At 37.6% G+C, this 19486-nt stretch overlaps 1 protein-coding gene across 3 annotated transcripts in view; it reads right to left on the bottom strand.

Moving 5' to 3' along the window:
* Window positions 1-2143: 2143 nt before the first annotated feature.
* Window positions 2144-19486, bottom strand: part of SLC7A11 (solute carrier family 7 member 11) — a 73480-nt gene continuing 56137 nt past the window's right edge. The window contains exons 8-12 of one of the 3 annotated variants that reach the window (XM_032857581.1): window positions 18262-18365; window positions 17314-17410; window positions 15612-15761; window positions 14169-14346; window positions 2144-2837 (exon numbers count right to left, since the gene is read on the bottom strand). In XM_032857581.1, the coding sequence (XP_032713472.1) occupies window positions 2770-2837; window positions 14169-14346; window positions 15612-15761; window positions 17314-17410; window positions 18262-18365 (597 nt within the window). In that variant the 3' untranslated portion in view covers window positions 2144-2769. Of the gene's footprint in view, window positions 2838-14076; window positions 14347-15611; window positions 15762-17313; window positions 17411-18261; window positions 18366-19486 lie in introns of those variants that run through there. The other 2 variants (XM_032857571.1, XM_032857591.1) reach the window with 2 other exon arrangements.

Here is a 19486-nt window from a genome sequence, read left to right as displayed (position 1 = left end):
AAGATCTATTCCCAGCCGACCTAAACATTCATAATAGTCCAATTTTCCTCAACTGACCAAAGAAAAATCTCAGGAAAATAATCTAACATTTTTAAAAGTGAGTCAAAAACATTTACTGAAATATTTGTAATTGCATAAGGAGAATCAGTCCATTTTTTTAATCAAATTGTTTTAGCTTTGGAAGTCTTTACTAAATCCGTTTAATTCGCAATTAAATACTTGAGACTCCATGTTACTCAAAAAGTAGTACATTTGAAAATAGTATATTTGTTGTCTTAAACTATATTGGCCACTTTTACTTTTTGTGTTATAATAAACTCATAATATGTATATAAACATTTGAATATCCACAATGGTGCGGGTATAATGTAATGGTTTATATATAATTGTCTCTATATATAATTTTAAATATATGAGAAAAAATTTTACTTAGTATAAATAAAAATATACATATTAGTGTTCAGGAGAGTTTTCAAATAGAGTTGTCTTGATTTGATATCTGAATAAAAATTATGAATATCGATTTCCAGATTATTGAAACCCTGCACCTTGCCGTGGTGTATCCTAAAAATAAAGTGAAGTACAACTTAGTCTTTATTACTTTTAAAAAAATTACTGACCGACTTACTCTCTGTTGGGTTAAAAATTATAGTAGCATTAGAAATTTAACAATGCAAAAATCATTTTTTTAAATGATGGGAAAAATAATGAAATGCATCCTAGTTAGCTCTTATGATGTTATATTTGAAAAGAAATTAAAACAAAAAATAACAAAATAAAATGAGACCTGTCACTGTGGTTATAAGCACATAATTCTCAGGAATAATCAAGAACTATGTAAACCTCTCCATGTGATCTTACTATTTTTTTTCATTAGACAAAACAAACAAACAAAAAACAAACAAACCCCATAAAAACCCTTAAGAAGAGTTTTCTGGTTTATATTACATGGGCCTGGACGGTTAAAAAAAAGGGGGGGGGAATATAAACACAATCTTTCTACCTCAGCAACAGAGTGGCAAGAGATACAGACAAATGGATATAAGAAGCAGAGACTACAGATCAAATATGAAAACCAGATGGTAAGAGAAAAGGGAAGGAATTTTTATGAATTCACTTAAAGACCCAAACACCAGATTTGGCTGAAAATAATGTCAATCTTAGATGTGTATTAAATGTTATCAAGAGCAAAAACTGAAATTAGTGACTTGGAATTGCCTCAAATTATAAATTATCATTTCTGCTTTGGTCAATTTTCTGTAAACTCTGTATCAGCTCAATGATTTTAATCAGTGTAGTTCTTTCAAAAATTGTTACTTTTAAAATTAGAGGATGAAACATACTCTGGTATGACTATTTGATCTTAGATGTATGTAAATAATGGTTTACACATTCCATCATTATATTACTCTATTTGAAAATTCCACAATATTTTCTAAACCTAGCATAAAACACCTGTCTGAATACACACACAGTTTTTCCTTCTTTTAGTGAATTTGTTATCAGTTATCTCTTTTGCAAGCTGAATAATAATTAAGGTGAGGAAATAACTGACAAAGCTAAGATAAAGAAGTGGAAAATTTTTAGAAACATCAGTTGTAAATCTTATTTAGCAGTGACATTTCTTCCTCAATTTTTATGTAAATATATGCCTTTTCCTAATTAATCTGGACAGTTTCATCTGAAGAGATATTTTAACAGAATATAAAATATATAAAGGAAATGTACAAACTGTCAAAATTTATTATCATGTAAAAATAGCTATGAGATTAAAAATTGTTCCTAATACTAACACTGCAAATAGATATGATTATAGGGTTGGGCATAATATTTTGGGTATTCTCTTTCTTGTTGATTTCTGTCTTATAAGGAAATTGCAATTTGAAGATTTAAAAATGCATATATTTAGCTATATTATCAAGGGGTAAGTTATTAGGGAAACAAATGATTGTGCTTAAGAGGCTTTAATAACAAATTGACTACTGCTTTCTCTAAGAAAGATGTTACATTCTTTCATGATCAAGTGGGCTGCCATGAAAACAAAGTGGGTTTTCCTGATAAAGAGTAAAAAAAAAAAAAAACTTAACATAATTATCGGAATTTTTAGACAAAATTCCTGGATTTTTCTCACAAACAATAGCCCCTGGAAACGCTTCTTTAATGTAGTCATTAAAATTAGGCATTTCCTCTCTGTCATTTGTTCAGAATGCTCTGGGTGTAATGCAGTAAAAGATGAGTGATATCTTAAGTTGGTGTCTAAGAGGAAGCAATGCAATGCCAACATAAAATGTATTTCTTTCCTCAGTTCAGAATGATGATGTACAATTTTCCCCCCAGAAGAGCAGAAAACACTTTTCACAGTATAGTCATCTACAGTATATAAAAATTATTTCTATAAAAGCCATATACACAGAAAACATCTCGGTGTTCATGATGAGATATGTTACAAAGATCACTAAAAGGAATTGTTCACTCGGTAGTCTTTTTCCTCTCACTTCACGTAGGTATCAGAACTTCCAAAATCATGTGAACTCATTGAATACTTGCATAACACATCTGCTTTCAGTAACTACCTGGAGTTATAAATTTCTTAGAAACCAGCTTGAACACATTAAAAGATATGAATAGTAACAACTGATTCCTTTAGTCCATCACCAAAGTTGCAATCCTCTGGATTTTCATAAAATGCCTAAAGATGCACATTTTGTTTCAGCCCTCTGGGCAGACACAAGGCCAAGAATAGATTGCCAAGATTTCAGATGCATTAATTCATAATTTACGACAATCTTCTTCTGGTACAACTTCCAGTATTATTTGCAATGTTCTGGTTATTCTGTCTACAAAGAAATAAAAAAGAGAAATTAAAAATGCACAGAACTCAGAAATGCATAAAAACAGCAAAATGTGAATTATTTGGGGTTGAATACTGAAAACACATAACCGCCTATTTCATAGAGCACTTTCAAGAACTGTTTACTTCATTAGAATCCCATCATGCTCAATTAATTATTTGTCACTTCTGTAACTTCCCATGATGGCTTCTCAGCAAGAATACATTAATATTTTGTATTCAAATAAGAACTTCTATTCATAAACCAGGAGGCTAAAAAATATTTCAAGGCAATAGAACCAACATAAATAAATTTTAAAAATACACTTCCTATTCCCCTTGAAATTAGTTTATTATTTTAGTACCTATGAGATTATAAACAATTCCTCAGAAAAATCAAAAGACTCATACTATAATGTCTGGCCTTAAACTTGTCACATATTACTGAGTAAAACACGTTATGTCCCAAGGCCTTATTTCCTCATCTGCAGAATGAGGGACTTGGGAGTGCCATCAGCAAGATAGAGGGCTAGGAGGTCCCAACACCTGCCTCCCCACAAAACAAAACAAAACAAAACAAAAAAACGAAAAGACAAGGGAACCAAAAAATACACCAAGAACAATAAATAAACAGATATAAACTGAAGATAACAGATCAGGGAAATTCTAAACAACAAAGAAAAGGGGGCAAAAGTCTGACAGAGCTAAAACATTGAGGATGTCTGCCCAGAAAAGTAAAGAAAGAATTTTTCCTGCATCACCCCATCCCTCAGTCAGAAGCTGGAGAACCCCAGCAAGCCTCAGTGTTGTGGATGTATGTGGCTTTTGCTACAAAGGTCTTCCACGGTCCTCCTCAATGACACTGGTCCCAGCTGATGGAGTAGCTTGGAGTGCCCCCACTCTGCATCTGGTCCCAGAGGCTGGGGCTGTTGCTGGGGTCTTGGTTGTTGATGTGACCATTCTCAAGGACTGGGTGCCACAACACATCACTTATACAAGACTGGAGATACTACTATTCTTTGCACACTCCAGCCCCAGACTGGGGCTTTGTCCCATAATTACTGAGGCAGCCTCTCCTCACTTGAGCCCTGCCCTCAGGATCCCAAGTTACTCTCTGGCTGCCATTTTTGGGACTGTGCTACTGTCACTCTGAGCCCTCCTCCAACAAGACTCTGAACCATAATTACTGAGACAGTCTGTTACTGTCGTGAATCCTCCCCTGGGTTCTAGGTCCCCACTCAGACTTATCATTGCCAGGGGCATTGCCACTACCCTAAGTGTCACTCACTTAGTATGTCCTGAGTCATACGTTGCCTACTATTATCAGAACTGTGCTGCTCTGAGAACGCCCATCTCAGCTCAAGACTCTGAGCTGTCATTCCTGAGATGGACTCTTGCTGCCCTGATCTCTGTCCTGTGGGTTCCAGGTCACAGTTATGATTCTTCATTGCTATAGGTACTGACACTACCCTGGGCCACATCTCTCAAGTTTCAAGTTGAGGTTCTGACCCATGATTGCTGGGACAAGTCTACTGCGCCCTTAATCCTACCCCCCAGGTCCTGGGTTGCAGCTCCGAAATGTCATTGCCAGGGCAGTGCTGCTACTGTTTTGTGCCCAGATCCCTGGGTCCCCACATGTACCTTAAAAAGACCACTACCAGACTTGTGCTGTTGCTATTTTGTGAGTGTCCTGGTGCCAGAATTCAGGCTTTCACCTACATCCTTAGGCTATGCTACCATCACATCTTGTTATTCCAGGATGCTTGCCACTGCTGCATTCCCTCCTACCAGGATGAGTCTTAGTGGTCTTTGAGACCCAGGTACCAGTTACATGGGATATCTGCATATTCTCACACTGCAGATATTAGTGTAGGAGCCACAGAAAGCACACCTATGCCCCAGGATCCAGGCACTGTGATGGTTTCATATAAACCTGATCCTAGGATGGCAGCTCCAATACTGCTCGGAGGGCTCTGAGGGTCAGCATGACTGACCAGGTGCCAAGGAGGGACTCCTTAACTAGAGCTTCCTCCGATGGGCATAAATATCCCAGTGAGGCTATCAGCAGATTTCTCAGCAGAAAACTTGCAGGCCAGAAGAGAATGGGATTATATAGTCAAAGGACTCAAAGGAAAAATTTAAAAAAAACTACATCAATCAAGAATACTTCATCCAGAAAAGCTGTCATTCGGAAACAAAGGAGAGGTAAAGACTTTCCCAGACAAACAAAAGCTGAGGGAATTTATAGCCAATAGACCCTCCTACAAGAAATGCTAAAGAGAGTTCTTCAACCATATGTATAGTAACATGAAAATATACGAAAGTAGAAAATTCACTGGTGAGGATGAATCTGTAGTCAAATTCAAAATACTCTTGTTTTGATCAGAGGAGAAATAAATGAAATAGAGACAGAAAAACAACCAAAAAATCAAGGAAATTAAGAACTGTTTATTTGAAAAGCTAAACCTTTATCTAGATTAACTAAGAAGAGGATTCAAAAAATAAAATCAAAAAGAAAGAGGAGGGGTGTTTGGGTGGTGGTTAAGCATCTGACTCGATTTCAGCTAGGGTCGTGATCTCATGGTCATGAGATGGAACCCTGCATTGGACTTCACACTGGGCATGTAGCCTACTTAAGATTCTCTTTCTCTTTCTCCTTCTGCCCCTTCACTACCCCTTTCTCTCCCTCTGTCCCCCTTTCAGAAAGAAAGAAATGGAGAGAAAGAAAGAAAGAAAGAAAGAAAGAAAGAAAGAAAAGAAAATTACAACTGATACCACAGAAATACAAAGGATTATGAGAGACTTCTGTGAACACTTATATGCCAACAAACTGAATAACCTAGAATAACTAGATAAATCCTAGAAACATACGCTCTCTCAAGATTAAATCAAGAAGAGGGGCACCTGGGTGGCTCAGTGGGTTAAAGCCACTGCCTTCAGCTCAGGTCATGATCCCAGGGTCCTGGGATCAAGCCCCACATCAGGCTCTCTGCTCAGCGGGGAGCCTGCTTCCTCCTCTCTCTCTCTGTCTCTGCCTGCCTCTCTGCCTACTTGTGATCTCTGTCAAATAAATAAATAAAATCTTAAAAAAAAAAAAGATTAAATCAAGAAGAAATAGAAAATCTAAATAAACCAATATCAAGTAAGGAGTTTCAATCAGTAATAAAAAACCTCCCAACACAGAAAAGCCTAGGAATAAATAGTTTGTGCTGGTAATTCTAGCAAACCTGCAAGGAAATATTAACACTAATGCTTCTTGAACTGTTCCAAAAAATTCTAAATGAAGAAAAACTCCCAAACTCATTTTATGAGGTCAGCATTATGCTGACACCAAAGTCAGACAAAGACATTATAAGAAAAGAATATCATAGGCCAATATTCCTAATGAATATACATGTAAAAATTCTCAAAAATATTAGCAAGTAAAATTCAGCAACACAATAAAAGGATCAAATACTTATGGTCAAGTGGGATTTATCTCTGGGATGCAAGCATTCATTAAACATATACTGGACGTCCTAGCCAGATCAATTAAACAAGAAAAAGAAATAAATGGCACTCATATCAGAAGGAAGGATGTAAAATGATCTCAAATACAGAAAACCCTACAGATGGGTGATCTCATATACAGAAAACAGATAGGTGATCTCATATACAGAAAACCCTAAAAACTCAACTAAATAAAAACTATTTTAACTATTAACATGAATTCAGTAAAATTGCAGGATACAAAATCAACATATACAAATCAATTGTATTTCTATAGAGTAACAACAAATTATCTGAAAGAGAAATTATGAAAGCAATTCCATTTACAATAGCATTGAAAACAATAAAATACTTAGGAATAAATTTAACCAAGGAGTTGAAAGACATGTATTCTGATAGTTATAAGACATTGATAAAAGAGATTGAAAAGATAAAAATAAATGGAAAGATATTTCATGTTCCTAAACTTGAAGAATTAATATTGTAAAAATGTCCACATGACCTAAAATGATCTACAGATTCCGTGCAATTCCAATCAAAATTCCAATGACATTTTTCACAGATATAGGAACAGCTATCCTAAAATTAGTTTGGAACTCCAAAAGACCCTGAATAACCAAAGCAATCTTGAGAAAGAAAAACTAAGCCGGAGGTATTGCAATACTTGATTTCAAGCCATATTACAGAGCTACAGTAATCAAAACAGTATGGTACTGGCATAAAAAGAAGCACATAGAGGAATGGAATAGATAGCCTATATATATATATGTGTATGTATATATATATATATATATATATATATACACACACACACACACATACACATATATCTCCACATACAAAGGAAACCTGAACTTGTACCTGTACCTTACATCATTCACAAAAATGAACACAAAATGGATCAAAGATTAAAATGTAAGACCTGAGATCATAAAATTCCTAGAAAAAAACATAGGGGAAAAGATCCTTGATGTTGGTCTGGGCAATGATTTCTTGGATAAGTCACCAAAAGCACAGTGAATAAAAACTAAAATAAATAAATGTGACTATATTAAACTGGACAGCTCTGCACAGCAAAAGAAACAATCAACAAATTGAAAAAAACAACCTACTGAATGAGAGAAAATATTCACAAATCATGTCTGATAAGGGGCTGTTATCCAAAATACGTAAAGAACTCATACAACTTAATAGCAAAAAAATAAAATAACCCAATGAAAAATGAGCAAAAACTTGAATAGACATTTTTTCAAAGATTATATACAAATGACCAACAGGTATATGAAAAGATGTTTAGCATCAGTAATCACCAGGGAAATGCAAATCAAAACCATAATGTGATATTACACCTGGCAGGATGGCTTTTATCAAAAAGACAAGAAATAACAAATATTGGTGGGGATGTGAACACTATTGGTGGGAATATGAATTGCTATAACCATTATGGAAAACATAATGGCAGTTCCTCAAAAAAGTAAACATTGAACTACCTATGATTCAGCAATCCTATTCCTGGTTATATGTGCAAAGAAGTTGAAGTCAATATCTCAAAGGAATATCTTCACACCTAGGTTAACCGCAACATTATTCACAATAGCCAAGATACAGAAACAAGCTAAGTGTTCATCAACAGACAAATGGATAAAGAAGATGTGATTATGGAATATATTCAGCCATGGGAAAGAAGGAAATCCTGCCATTTGCAACAACATTATGCTAAGTGAGATGCCTCAGACAAAGACAAATATTGTATAATACCACTTACATTATGGAATCCAAAAAAAGAACTTGTTAAAATAGAGAGTAGAATGATGATTACCAAGGACTAGAGGGTTAGGAAATTGGGGAGATGTTGCTTAAGGGTATAAACTTAGGTATGGAGATATAATGCACAACATAGTGACTATACTATATAATAAATTACAAAAATTGCTAAGGGACTAAATCTGAACCATTCTCAACACTAAAAAATAAATGATAAATAAATGACATTATAAAAGGTATTAACTAATGCTAGTGTAGTAATCATATTGCAATATACAACTATATCAAATCAACACATTATATACCTTAAACTTATATAATGTCATAATGGAAATCATATCTCAATGAAAAAGATAACTGAGAGAAGAAGAAGGGGCTTGAACTAGAAAGTAGTTCTTGAAGTGTAATCTCTGGACTAGGAATATGAGCATAGCCTGAGTTATCAGAAATGCAACTTTTCAAAGTGCTATCCCAGACCTACTAAATCAGAAACTGAAGGCAGGGCTCAGAAATCTGTGATTCTGCTAGACACTAAAATATAGAAACCAGTGGGCTGGATCATTTCTAAGGTCATTTTATCTTGGCAGCCCTAGAACTCTGCGATGCTAATTTACCAGAATTCGTTCTTGTTCATCTCTAATCTTTGTAATCAATCCTTACAGAATCTCCTTAAAATGTTACTGATCCTGGAACCTCTGGAGCCTATCTTCTTAACAGTTTCAGACCCACATCGTCTCTCATCCAGACATGCAGTGTTTCTCCTCTTTCATGACTTGTCACCTGTAATGGTCCCTTTCAAGCAGTATTTCACATCACTAAAAGAAGATGTATTTTTCATCTGTTGCTTTATAACAGTGTTCCCCAAAGTTGTTTTTCTCCACACACTAATTTTTATAATGTACATTAATTATCAAGAGCTCAGCACAGTGCAGGCAGGTGATGAACTCCATGTAAATCTTTCTTGAATATTTATTATAGCCCACTCTACACTGAGATACAGGTGGAACACAAGGGAGTGCTCAAAAGTAATAAAAGTCCATGCTTACAGAAAAGGGAAGTGGTAAAATTATCTGAGAAAAAGAGATGGCGGAAAAGTATCAACCAATAGTATGGAATATGTGAATTTTGTAATACGAGAAGGAGCCAGGGCTATCTGATAGGTTGAAACAGTAGGAGATTTTAGGCATCTGCAATGCTGGACTGCAAAGCATTGGGGTTAAGTGTATATCCTCTCCATCGCTTCCTCCCTGAAATAATCTCTAAAATGACTGACATTTGAGTGTGTGTGTGTGTGTGTGTGTGTGTGTGTGTGTGTGAGACTATTCATGCATGTATCTACTGAACAAAAGCCTTTTCTGAAAGCCTGTTTCTGTGTTTTGAGCCCCCAGTTCTTTGCTTTCTTAGATATCTTCCTTACCCATGTCACAACACTGCATCAATTCCAGAGAAACGGAGAGCAACTTAGAGATCTTGAAGCTTTGCTTGTGTGACATTCTCCTTTGTGAGCTCAATTTAGATCTTCTATTCAGCAGCACATATGGGACCAAAGACTCTGTCTTCCGGTTCTCCACACCCTTTCTCTTCTTCCATGTTCAATCAGTCCTATTACATTTTCTCCTATGACTTTCCTATGTTCTCTCTTGGGATCTCAAGATTTGAAAAATTCTCATTGTGATGGAGGTTTGGCCAGAGTGACAGATTTTGGCCCTGAGTAAGCTGTTGGAACTATACCAGCTTTTTCTTCCAGGTCATCTACAGATAGTGGTACTCAGCAGACCCAAATAAGCCTCTGTGGAAGCTTCCTGCTTGCCCAGGAGAAATGTGGTGCATGTATTATTCAACTGCATCCACGCTCATATAAACGTTTTGACTTTGGGAATAATCAACTCCATGATACCACATAATATATATCATATATATATATATTTTTTTAAACTATTTTATTTACTTTTTATTTACTTGAGAGAGAAAGCAAGAGAGAGAGCACAAGCAGGGGGAGGGACAGAGGGAGAGGGAGAAGCAGACTTCCCACTGAGCAGGAAGCCCACTCAGGGCTCAATCCCAGGACCCTGGGATCATGACCTGAGCCGAAGGCAGATGCTTAATTGACTGAGCTTCCCAGGAGTCCCTCCATGATACTATTCTTTTAAATAAAATTGAGCCAATGAGTCTCACTCGGTGTTTTCAGTAACTGCATGTTACAAGAACAAATAGCAATTGCAGTATTTTTAGCTTTACTTTTCAGTAGTAAAGTAGTTTTTGAAATCAGCTCAAACAACTGACCTTGCAAAATCGGATTTACCCTACCACACTTGGTACAAGCACAGGACCTACAGCCAAACTGAGTAACTCTGTGAAGTATTAGCACAAAACCAATCTTCCCCACAGGTCATAGTGAAAATAATAGTAGGTATGTTGTTTTTCTATTTTTTAAAAAAGGCTTCCAAACCTTTTCACGTGTATGGTCTCCTTTGATCTTTACAATGAAGATGGTTTAGGCCCCCAAGAGATGTAGGCAAGCTTAACTAATTTAAAATATTGCACTGCAGACTTCATGAAGAGCCAGTCAAATGCATTCAGGAGCTTCCAGTGCGGAATCTCTCATAAGCTAAGTTATCCATGATACACCATTCGCATCATATGCTTTCAGGACCTTGGAATCGCAAAGTCATTGTCTACAGAAATGGACTATGACCATTTTGCTGGTGCTCCCCAGTACCATTCTTTGTCATCACAGATGTTGCCTAAACACAGCTGTACCCCATATCTTGCTTTAGCAAGAGGGACCGACTTCCAGTCATCCCACTCATTTCAGCTGTCACAAGGTCTGGCTGATAAAGGGAGGCAGCCAAGCCAAACACCTACTGCAAGCCCTCACCAGAGTTTGCCAGGTCTAGCTACCTCCATGCATGTGAGTATGTCAGTGGGGTGTCCGCCCCAATTTTCCTTGGGTGAGAAACTCAATAAATACCTAGAAAAATTCACTACTCTGTCACAGATGGCAGAGAACTGTGTTCTGTGTATCTGACTATTCCCTTAAGAGCACATTTTCTCCTCATCCTAGGAATGCTATCAAACAAACCGTGGTTCAATACTGGCATCCTGTGGCCAGAGATATTCATCAAATCTCAGAAAATCTCAGATCCTCAGTTCTGAACATGCCTGGCTATCTGTACCAAGCAGCTCTTCACCATTTCCTGAAGGCTGTTCATCTGCTTCACACTGTTTGTGAAAGCCCCTTAGGTGAGATGTGTTTTGATCAACTCTTATTTCAGAAGGCTAATGCATTCATATACATCAGGGTGAAAACAAAAGATAATAGAAATTCTAGAGACTGTTACCCAACAACACCAACAAAAATCTAATATGAAATCGCAGAAGCTCTCCAAGTTCACACTGAGCTTTTTCCTAACAAGGAGGCAGTTGGGAAAAGAGGCAAGGTGGTGGGCAGGACTCCGCTGTTCCGTGTGTCTATGTATGAGTGTTTTGTTTTGGCCAAAGGCGAGGAAACTACTTGCTATTGCAGCAATAAATATTATGAATTTTCTTTATTTTCCTACAAGAATGCTGCCTAAGAGAAAAATCAAACAAAATTATGGAGGATTGTTGTTTTTTGCTACTCACTTTCAAGGCGGCTATAAAGATAAAGGGTTACAAGGCTCACAATTTAAAGGCAGAATTGCCATGCTCCCTGGTAAGACTTAATGGCATTCTGAGATCCAAATAACCATTATGGGACTACTGCATCGCGGCTGCTTTCACAAACGGCTACACTAAATTTGGAGTCCTTGGAGATGTTTGGAACATCATTACAGACGGAAAAGCAACAAAAACCTTCAAAATCACAAAAGCATGGAAAACCATCAAAGAAGGATCAAGTATGAAAACTGGCAGCTGGTAGGCACTGACAAAGAAAGGGTGCAAAATAGGTACATGGTAGTGATGGGAAAGGATGCTTAGGGTTGGCGGCCTCCCAATGGGAGGAGCACAACGCCTACCGAGCGGGAGAAAGCACAGAACCTGCTCTCTCATCACCCTCTGCCTCCTCATCACCCAACTCTAGGGCTACCAGCTCTCCATCAATTTACCTGCTGTCCCATGGCGCTCAGGGGTTTCAAATGTCTCTAGCCAGGATAGGAGACAGACAAAGACCTCGAAATGATGAATGCCTATCTGTTCCCAACATTGGTAATGAGGACAGCAATTCTCAGGAATAGTTATTGTTAAACTAGATTCTTTTTTTTTTTTTTTTTTTAGGAAAGCCTCTATATCTATTGCCTGCCACAGAGAAAATGTAACTAAAAATATTCCACAGATAACTAGTGTGATCGAACAGGAAACAGAGATTAAATACCCTGCCAGACAAGCAGTGTGCCTGGGTTAACCTTAAGGAGCCCAACTTTTAGAGTAATACCTCTTCAGGGATTCAGTGTTGCTGGCTAGAAAACAAAATTCAGATATAAATAGTAGCATAAGGTCTAAAGATACCAAATACCAATTAAAAGCTAATGAAGAGTAGTAGCAAAAGTCTATTTTAAATGGCTGACTTCTAAATGAGTTTGGGTCTCACACTGGAGGGTCAAGAGATATATATACATATTTCAGGGTTTTCTTTGTTTTTTAGTTTTAGTAACACTGACATTATTTATTAGCAGTTTTACCAGAAATATCAGAAATCTCCCTGAACTTCATACTGGGCTTTTAAAAATTAATTATGGTTAAAGAAGTAAATTAAAATGAAAGATAAGAACAATAGTTGTTTTCTAAACTCACTAAACTCACCAAACTGACCAGCAAGAACATAGATGTTCTTCTGGCTACATTTTTTTTTTTTTTTTTTTTTACTTCTTTCTTGTCCCCCAGGCACCCACTTTAGAAAGAGCATGGACTTTGAAGTCCAGCAGATGTGGGCTCAAGTCCTAGCTCGATGGTTTAAAATCTGTACACTTAAAAATAAATTCTTTATCTTTCTGAGTCCTGGTTTCCCACCAGGTATAGAAAGAACAAACAGTACCTCACACAGGGAACTGTGGAAGATGGGACGAGCTGATGTGAGTGAAAGGCCTCACTCAGTACAGCCCCTGACAGAGAGGTAGGCTTTCCACGGAGACTGCTCCTAGGCACCTTTCTACCTACTCATATCCTGTATTTCCTCTTTCCCCAACTTACCTGGTCACCAAGCCCTTTGGGTTTTTCTTCTTTAACAGCTTTCACTTTCTCTTGGACCCTGCCAACATCGTCCATGTTCAGACCCTTCTTCATCCTTGTGTAGGGTCACTGTGATTACTACCAACCCTGAGTCTTTTCGGTCTTGATCCTCTCTAATCCATCCTCGCTGTACCCAGCATGATTTTTATAAAATAAAACACTACCCGAGTTTGACTTCTAGCTGGTCTACTTAGTATCTGCCTGACTTGGAACAACTCTCATGAATTCTTCCATGGTATAACTCAAAAATCTCTAAAATGGGGATGAGAACTTTTGCTACCTCAGAAGGTTATTATAATGAAGAAATAAGGTCATATTCTGTGCTAACACACAGAAACCACACAATAAATTGTGAATTGTTATTCTTCTCTTCATCGTTCTTGCTGTTCTTATGACTTTGCTGTGATTCACGTGCCTATTAAATAGGTTGTGTCATAACCCTAATATTTAGGATCCCTATAGGTCTCTGTCTCACTCCCTACCAAGCCTCATAATCACTCAGCAAATAGCATGTTATGATATAGAATCAATAAACTGAGTTCAACCCAAAACAAAAAATAAATAGGTTAGTAAGGGATTTAGGAAAGCAATTAGGTCATGATAGAACTGCTGATAAAATTCTATCTAAAAAAGCTGTTCTCTTCAGACGTGATCAGAGCAGCTCAAACTAAATATCCTGAAAGGATTGAGTGGCTGTACCCTAAACATCTTTCCCACTTTCCGTCTCCTAGTTCTAATTAAAATGCAATAATGTATTTGAACTAGCAATTGCCTTACTTATATTTTTAAACTTTAAGGAGGGGAGGGGATGTACACACAGATGGGTTTTCTACAACATGGTCTCTCAAGAGGTCCTGAAACTGTATAAAAGTCTTACCTGACATTCTTCTAAACCACTTGGGTTTCTTGTCCCATATGATAAAGAGATAGTATGCAGGAACCCCAGTCAGAGTAATGATGAAGCCAATTCCTGTACTAAATGGGTCCGAATACAGAGAAAGGGCAACCATGAAGAGACACGTGAAGGAAAACAAAGCTGGGATGAACAGCGGCACCTGGAACACAGCATAGGGGGAAAAATATCACTTGAAACAGTTCCAGAGACGGATCCAAGAATCCAGAAGATGGATTCAAGAGAAGGACATCAGTCCAAGGATCAGATGATCCCCACTGGTCACATGAGCAGGTAACAGGCACCGTCCCAGCTTACCTTAACAGCAACAGCTTTTGATAGGCATGGAGAATGTAGCAAACACACTCCCTTAATTTTTTTTAAAATCTTTAAATAGAATAAAACCCGAGGATAAACAAGTGTGTCTCATTAGAGATGTTTTGTTTAAAAGGTTTGACTAGAGAAGTACAATTATGATTTATGTTTTTTATTTTAACAGGTTGGCTCTTTGATAATTATGATTAGACTCTGCTTTAATGTAGAGTCAAGAGCACGGGCCGCTTGGTACATGTTAAAGCCTTACAGTGCATATTGATTTTCTGTTGGACATTCACAATAAGAACTGACAGGAATAAAACAGACCAACTCCTATTCAACCGCTAGTAAAGATGTTGCTCACATTAGACAATGGATGTAATTAGAAACAAATTCTGACAACATGACTGACAACATTATCTGTGTTATTTCTTAAAAGCAAATAAACAGTGAGGTCAAATCAATCCATGAACGTTTACGGCTAAAGGAGATGAGAAATACATTCGTCAGCTCTCCCAAAAGGAAATGCTTAGTTATAGTAAAGGGTATTCTATTAAGTGGTACATTCATACACCTTCACTTTCCTATGTAGTTACACTTTTATTCCTTTATATATTCCTTCTAGAATATATAATGTAAAAAAAGAGCCATGTCCCAAGTCATAACATTTAAGAATACTTAAAACGCCCATTTTGTAAAGCAGCATTCTTTTTAGAGTTTCAGTTAGTGGCAATTCCACACAGGTCTGCCTCCCTCTTTCTCAGCATGGCTACCCACAATTACTCAGCATAAAGATACAAGTATCCCACACTTTGAACACATCAGGTCTTTGTTAGACACATCCAAGAAAAAGCAACATAACAAATACCCTGTGTATCTACCCCTTTTCAGAGATGTGACATACAGAGTTGAGTCTGTCACATAAACGCCAGGATGAATTATTTTTCCAAGCTCAAATAAATTCAACATGAAGGCACTACCTGCAAGAGTTAAACATTTTGTTCCAGAGGATGCTGCCCCCCTCCCAAGCTCCTCATCATCAAGTTATGACAAAGGGAGGACTAGATATTAGAAGAAAGATTTATGTAAACCCATCAAGATTACTGAGGTTACCTTGAAAGGACGATGCATATCTGGACGTTTGTATCGAAGATAAATCAGCCCAGCAACCGCCAGCCCAATAAAAAGCCACCTGGCAAAACTGAGGAAATTCAGAAGACTGTAGAGGTCCCCAGAGAAGAGCATTATCATCGTCAAAGGGTGCTAGGGGGAAGCAAGGGGGAGAGAGACCAGGCTGGGTGAGTTAAAAGAGAGCACAGCTGATAAAACAATCAAATCACTATACATTATGATCATCTTTTTCATATGATATTTATACTGATAAACTACCACAGTGATTAAAACCTATATTCAACTGACTTCCTATCTATACTCTGCTCTTATACCCCATTACGCACCAGTGACGGCATGAGAAGGTCATCATCATTACCACTTAATCAGATGGAATGTCACATGGATGTTTAGTTCTTAGTTGTTTTTTCATTTGAGAGAAGAGAACATGTTTTCAAAGAGTGAAACACAGGATATTCCATGACTTAAATTTAAAGGCCCAGAGATTGAGATGATTAGCAAATAGCCAATACAAAGAATCAAAAGTGTACCCAATTAGAAAATTCGCCGAGCCCTCTGTAAATGGTTACTGACAAGGCCTTGACTACGCACACGCATGAAGCACAGCCACTTCGAGGTGACTCTGTCATCCCCTGAATGCAAAATAGTGACCTTTCCTTCCTCCACATTTACTCTCCCCATGTGCTGGCCATGTGTGACCCTCAAGACCGCAGAAAAGAATGGAGCTCAAAGATCAGCATAACAAGTTTCTGCAGCTGCACATGCCAAGGACAGCACAACTGATGGGAGAGGCTTAAAATGAAAGCTCTCTCCGCCGAACAATACATTCTGTTCCCACAAGTGATGTTAACTTCCAGATTCCATGCAGAGTCCGCAGACTTTACAAAGAGATTTCAAGGAAACATTCTGAAACAGATTAAATGCATGAAACAAAATGTCCAATGTAGTCTATGGTGTTCCTGACAGCAGAGTCCATTTGACAAAAATGTTACAAAAATAGCAGGTGAAAATGAATATAATATTGCCAATGGGTATTAGATCGGATTTTTATACCCTACGCAGTTTTTTTGCATCCCACGCTTCACAAAGACTTTGCTTTAAGAATTCTAAAACTCTACAATCTTTTACAATTCTACAAATTTCAGTTTGGGTGCTTTTATTTCTTCCCTTTAAGAGTTGGTCTCAAATACCTCACTTTTAATCATGGAATTCCTGCACTGTCTAGGACTTCAAGCAATTTTTTCTGTCAATTTTGCATGCATTTCCTTATAAGGGGCCTATGATACTGTATTGTACATCTAGGCTTTTAGCTCCTATACTGTGGCTTTTAGCTCCACTTTCAATACACAGAATTGGGACTTGTTGCTCTATATCGTTTCCTGAGCGGCTCTGGGTCACTGACAGGAGCCTAGGTAATCACTTCCCTTAGACCTCGCAAATTTCGACAAAGGCGAAAAAAAAAAGTGGTGTGGTTATTGCCCCATAGCATCAAATATGCATCGGAAATACTGAATAAAGGGAAGCGATGGAAAATATCCTGCGACCCAAACTCCACCAAGGTACACACAGAGCCAGTTCATCAATGAATGAGAAAGTAAAGCACTATTTAACATCTGCTTTGAAATCCTCCTTGCTAACCTGTTATTCAAGCTTATATCTAGGTATACTTTTTAATATGCATTACCAAAACAATAACAGCTGGCAGAGGAGTGTGCTTGCGGACATGAATCATGGAGAGGATTTCTGGAAGGTGACCCTCTCGAGACGCAACATAGAATAACCTGATGGGAGAAAAATGTGGGTGGAATTGACTGTATAATTGATCATTTCAAAGGGAAAAATCCAGAAATCTATGAGAAAACTTGCATCTAATTCGATACCAAATGGTTTGGCATTTCTGAGGTGATTACTTCCGTTTCACTGTTCAGGTAAGGCAGAGAATCATCAAGAGAAATCGGTCTTCAAATTGTATAAAATCTGCCAACGTATTCGCTTATTCTTTGAGGAGAAACAATAGCAACATCCGACTCAGCATGGCTCTCGCTACATATAAATAGCTCTGGATTCCCAGGATTGTATGTGCGCTATCAATCCAATCCAGCCCAATATACAAACACATGCACACATACACACACACGTACACACACAGACATGCCCATGTACACACACCATTTACATTTTTCTGATTGGATCTTAATCTTATGTTAAAATAAAAGGGAATTTGGCATCAAAACAAAAGGTATACGGATGATGGGGTGGTGATTTCTGGTATCTCTTACTCTACTTTTTTTCTTGTCACCTTTAGTGAAACGAAAGATTTTATCACCAGAAATAAAATGCTGTTGTTAGACTCTGTAGACATACTGTTAAAAAAAAAAAAAAAGGAAAGAAAGAAAAAAGAAAAAGAAAAGCTCCATGCCTGGCTTCTGCATGGGCTATGAGTAGACAAGCAGTGCCCTCTAATGGGCAGAATGGGACGTGCTGTTGCTACTTGGACCAAGGCTTCGATCTTACATGTCTCTTTAAAAACAACAGGTTTGGAGGCACTATTTCTTTTCTTTTTAAACCTACCCTTATCACATCCAATCTCAAAAACAGAAATGCATTTCTGGAAATGCTTGAACTCACTCACCTGGAGACAGCAAACACACCACCATTCATGGAGCCAAAGCAGGAAAGGGCAACAAAGATCGGAACTGCTAATGAGAAATTTCCCAGTAGCCGCTCGGAAAAGGTCTAGTGAAAGACAGAACGAAGCAAATTAATGCTCTGCCAGAAAGTGGAATAAAATGAAGCAATTTAGGCCAAACTCGCTCTATGACTTTCTTTTAGCCTGCTGATATGTGTATGTTTTATAATTCTTCTTTTTGGTTAGGGTCAGACTAACTTCTTAGACAATAATCAAAAGCAAGTACCATGGCATTGCTTCTTGCAAAACTATGGGCAAAGGTCTAAACAAGCACCTTCTCTCCACTTTCAAAAAGCAACGATCCATTTATTGAATCTTTATCAACTGTGGTATCCACATTCTCTGATTCTGGTAAGTAGAAAAAGCTCAGTTCAGAGGTTTTCCTATTAGAAACAGAAAGCAAAATGCCTTCTCTGTAGCCTGGAAAGCCACATTTTGATAGTGAAATACAAATGTCCACTGAGAAGTATCACAGATACTTGTTTCTTACACCAGCCCTCCTGTTATGACACAGAAGTACCAGTGAGACATGACTGATGACTCAATCATTTATACTGCATACATGAGCAGTTCTGAAAATCTTTTGCTCCAAATAATCACAGTAGCTGAATGTCTGTTTATTGAGTCCCTTCCTCCCTCTCAGGTACTTGCCAGTTCCTTCTGTGGCTTCCTATAAAAAGGCTAGAATACAAATACAAGTCTGGGAAAATCAAGCCACAGAAAATACAAAAGATAAACAACAGAACTTCTGGAATTTCCTTTTATGTCACGGCATAGGCAACACTGCAAATTTCCATAAAGGATGTATTTAAAAAAAAAAAACATACACACACAAACTACATGGGATTCTTTGAGTTGTCCTTGAAGCAGCTGGTGCTGTGTAATTAATGAACCACATTACGCTCACAGAGTAAATGCTGCCCTTTGTCTACTAAGCTGAGATGACTGACCTGACATCAGCAAGCTCTGGACACTGGGTTTCTGATAGGAATTATAGCAGTGGCAAATTCTTTTTTTAATACAGTGGACACGTACATAGGTTCACATGAAATGAGATAATTTGTTCCCCATGGGTATTGCCAATATGAGGTAATAGTGACTATTTTAAAAAGAAATGACATCTAGTGATGGGAAGTTATTTTTTCACCCTTCATTGTTATGAGGTCAT

This window comes from Lontra canadensis, unplaced genomic scaffold (genome assembly GCF_010015895.1).
Source record: "Lontra canadensis isolate GAN:19392208 unplaced genomic scaffold, GSC_riverotter_1.0 scaffold1, whole genome shotgun sequence".
NCBI lineage: Eukaryota > Metazoa > Chordata > Mammalia > Carnivora > Mustelidae > Lontra > Lontra canadensis.
The sequence above is the reverse complement of the archived record's forward strand: the minus strand, read 5'-3'. Positions and strand labels throughout refer to the sequence as shown.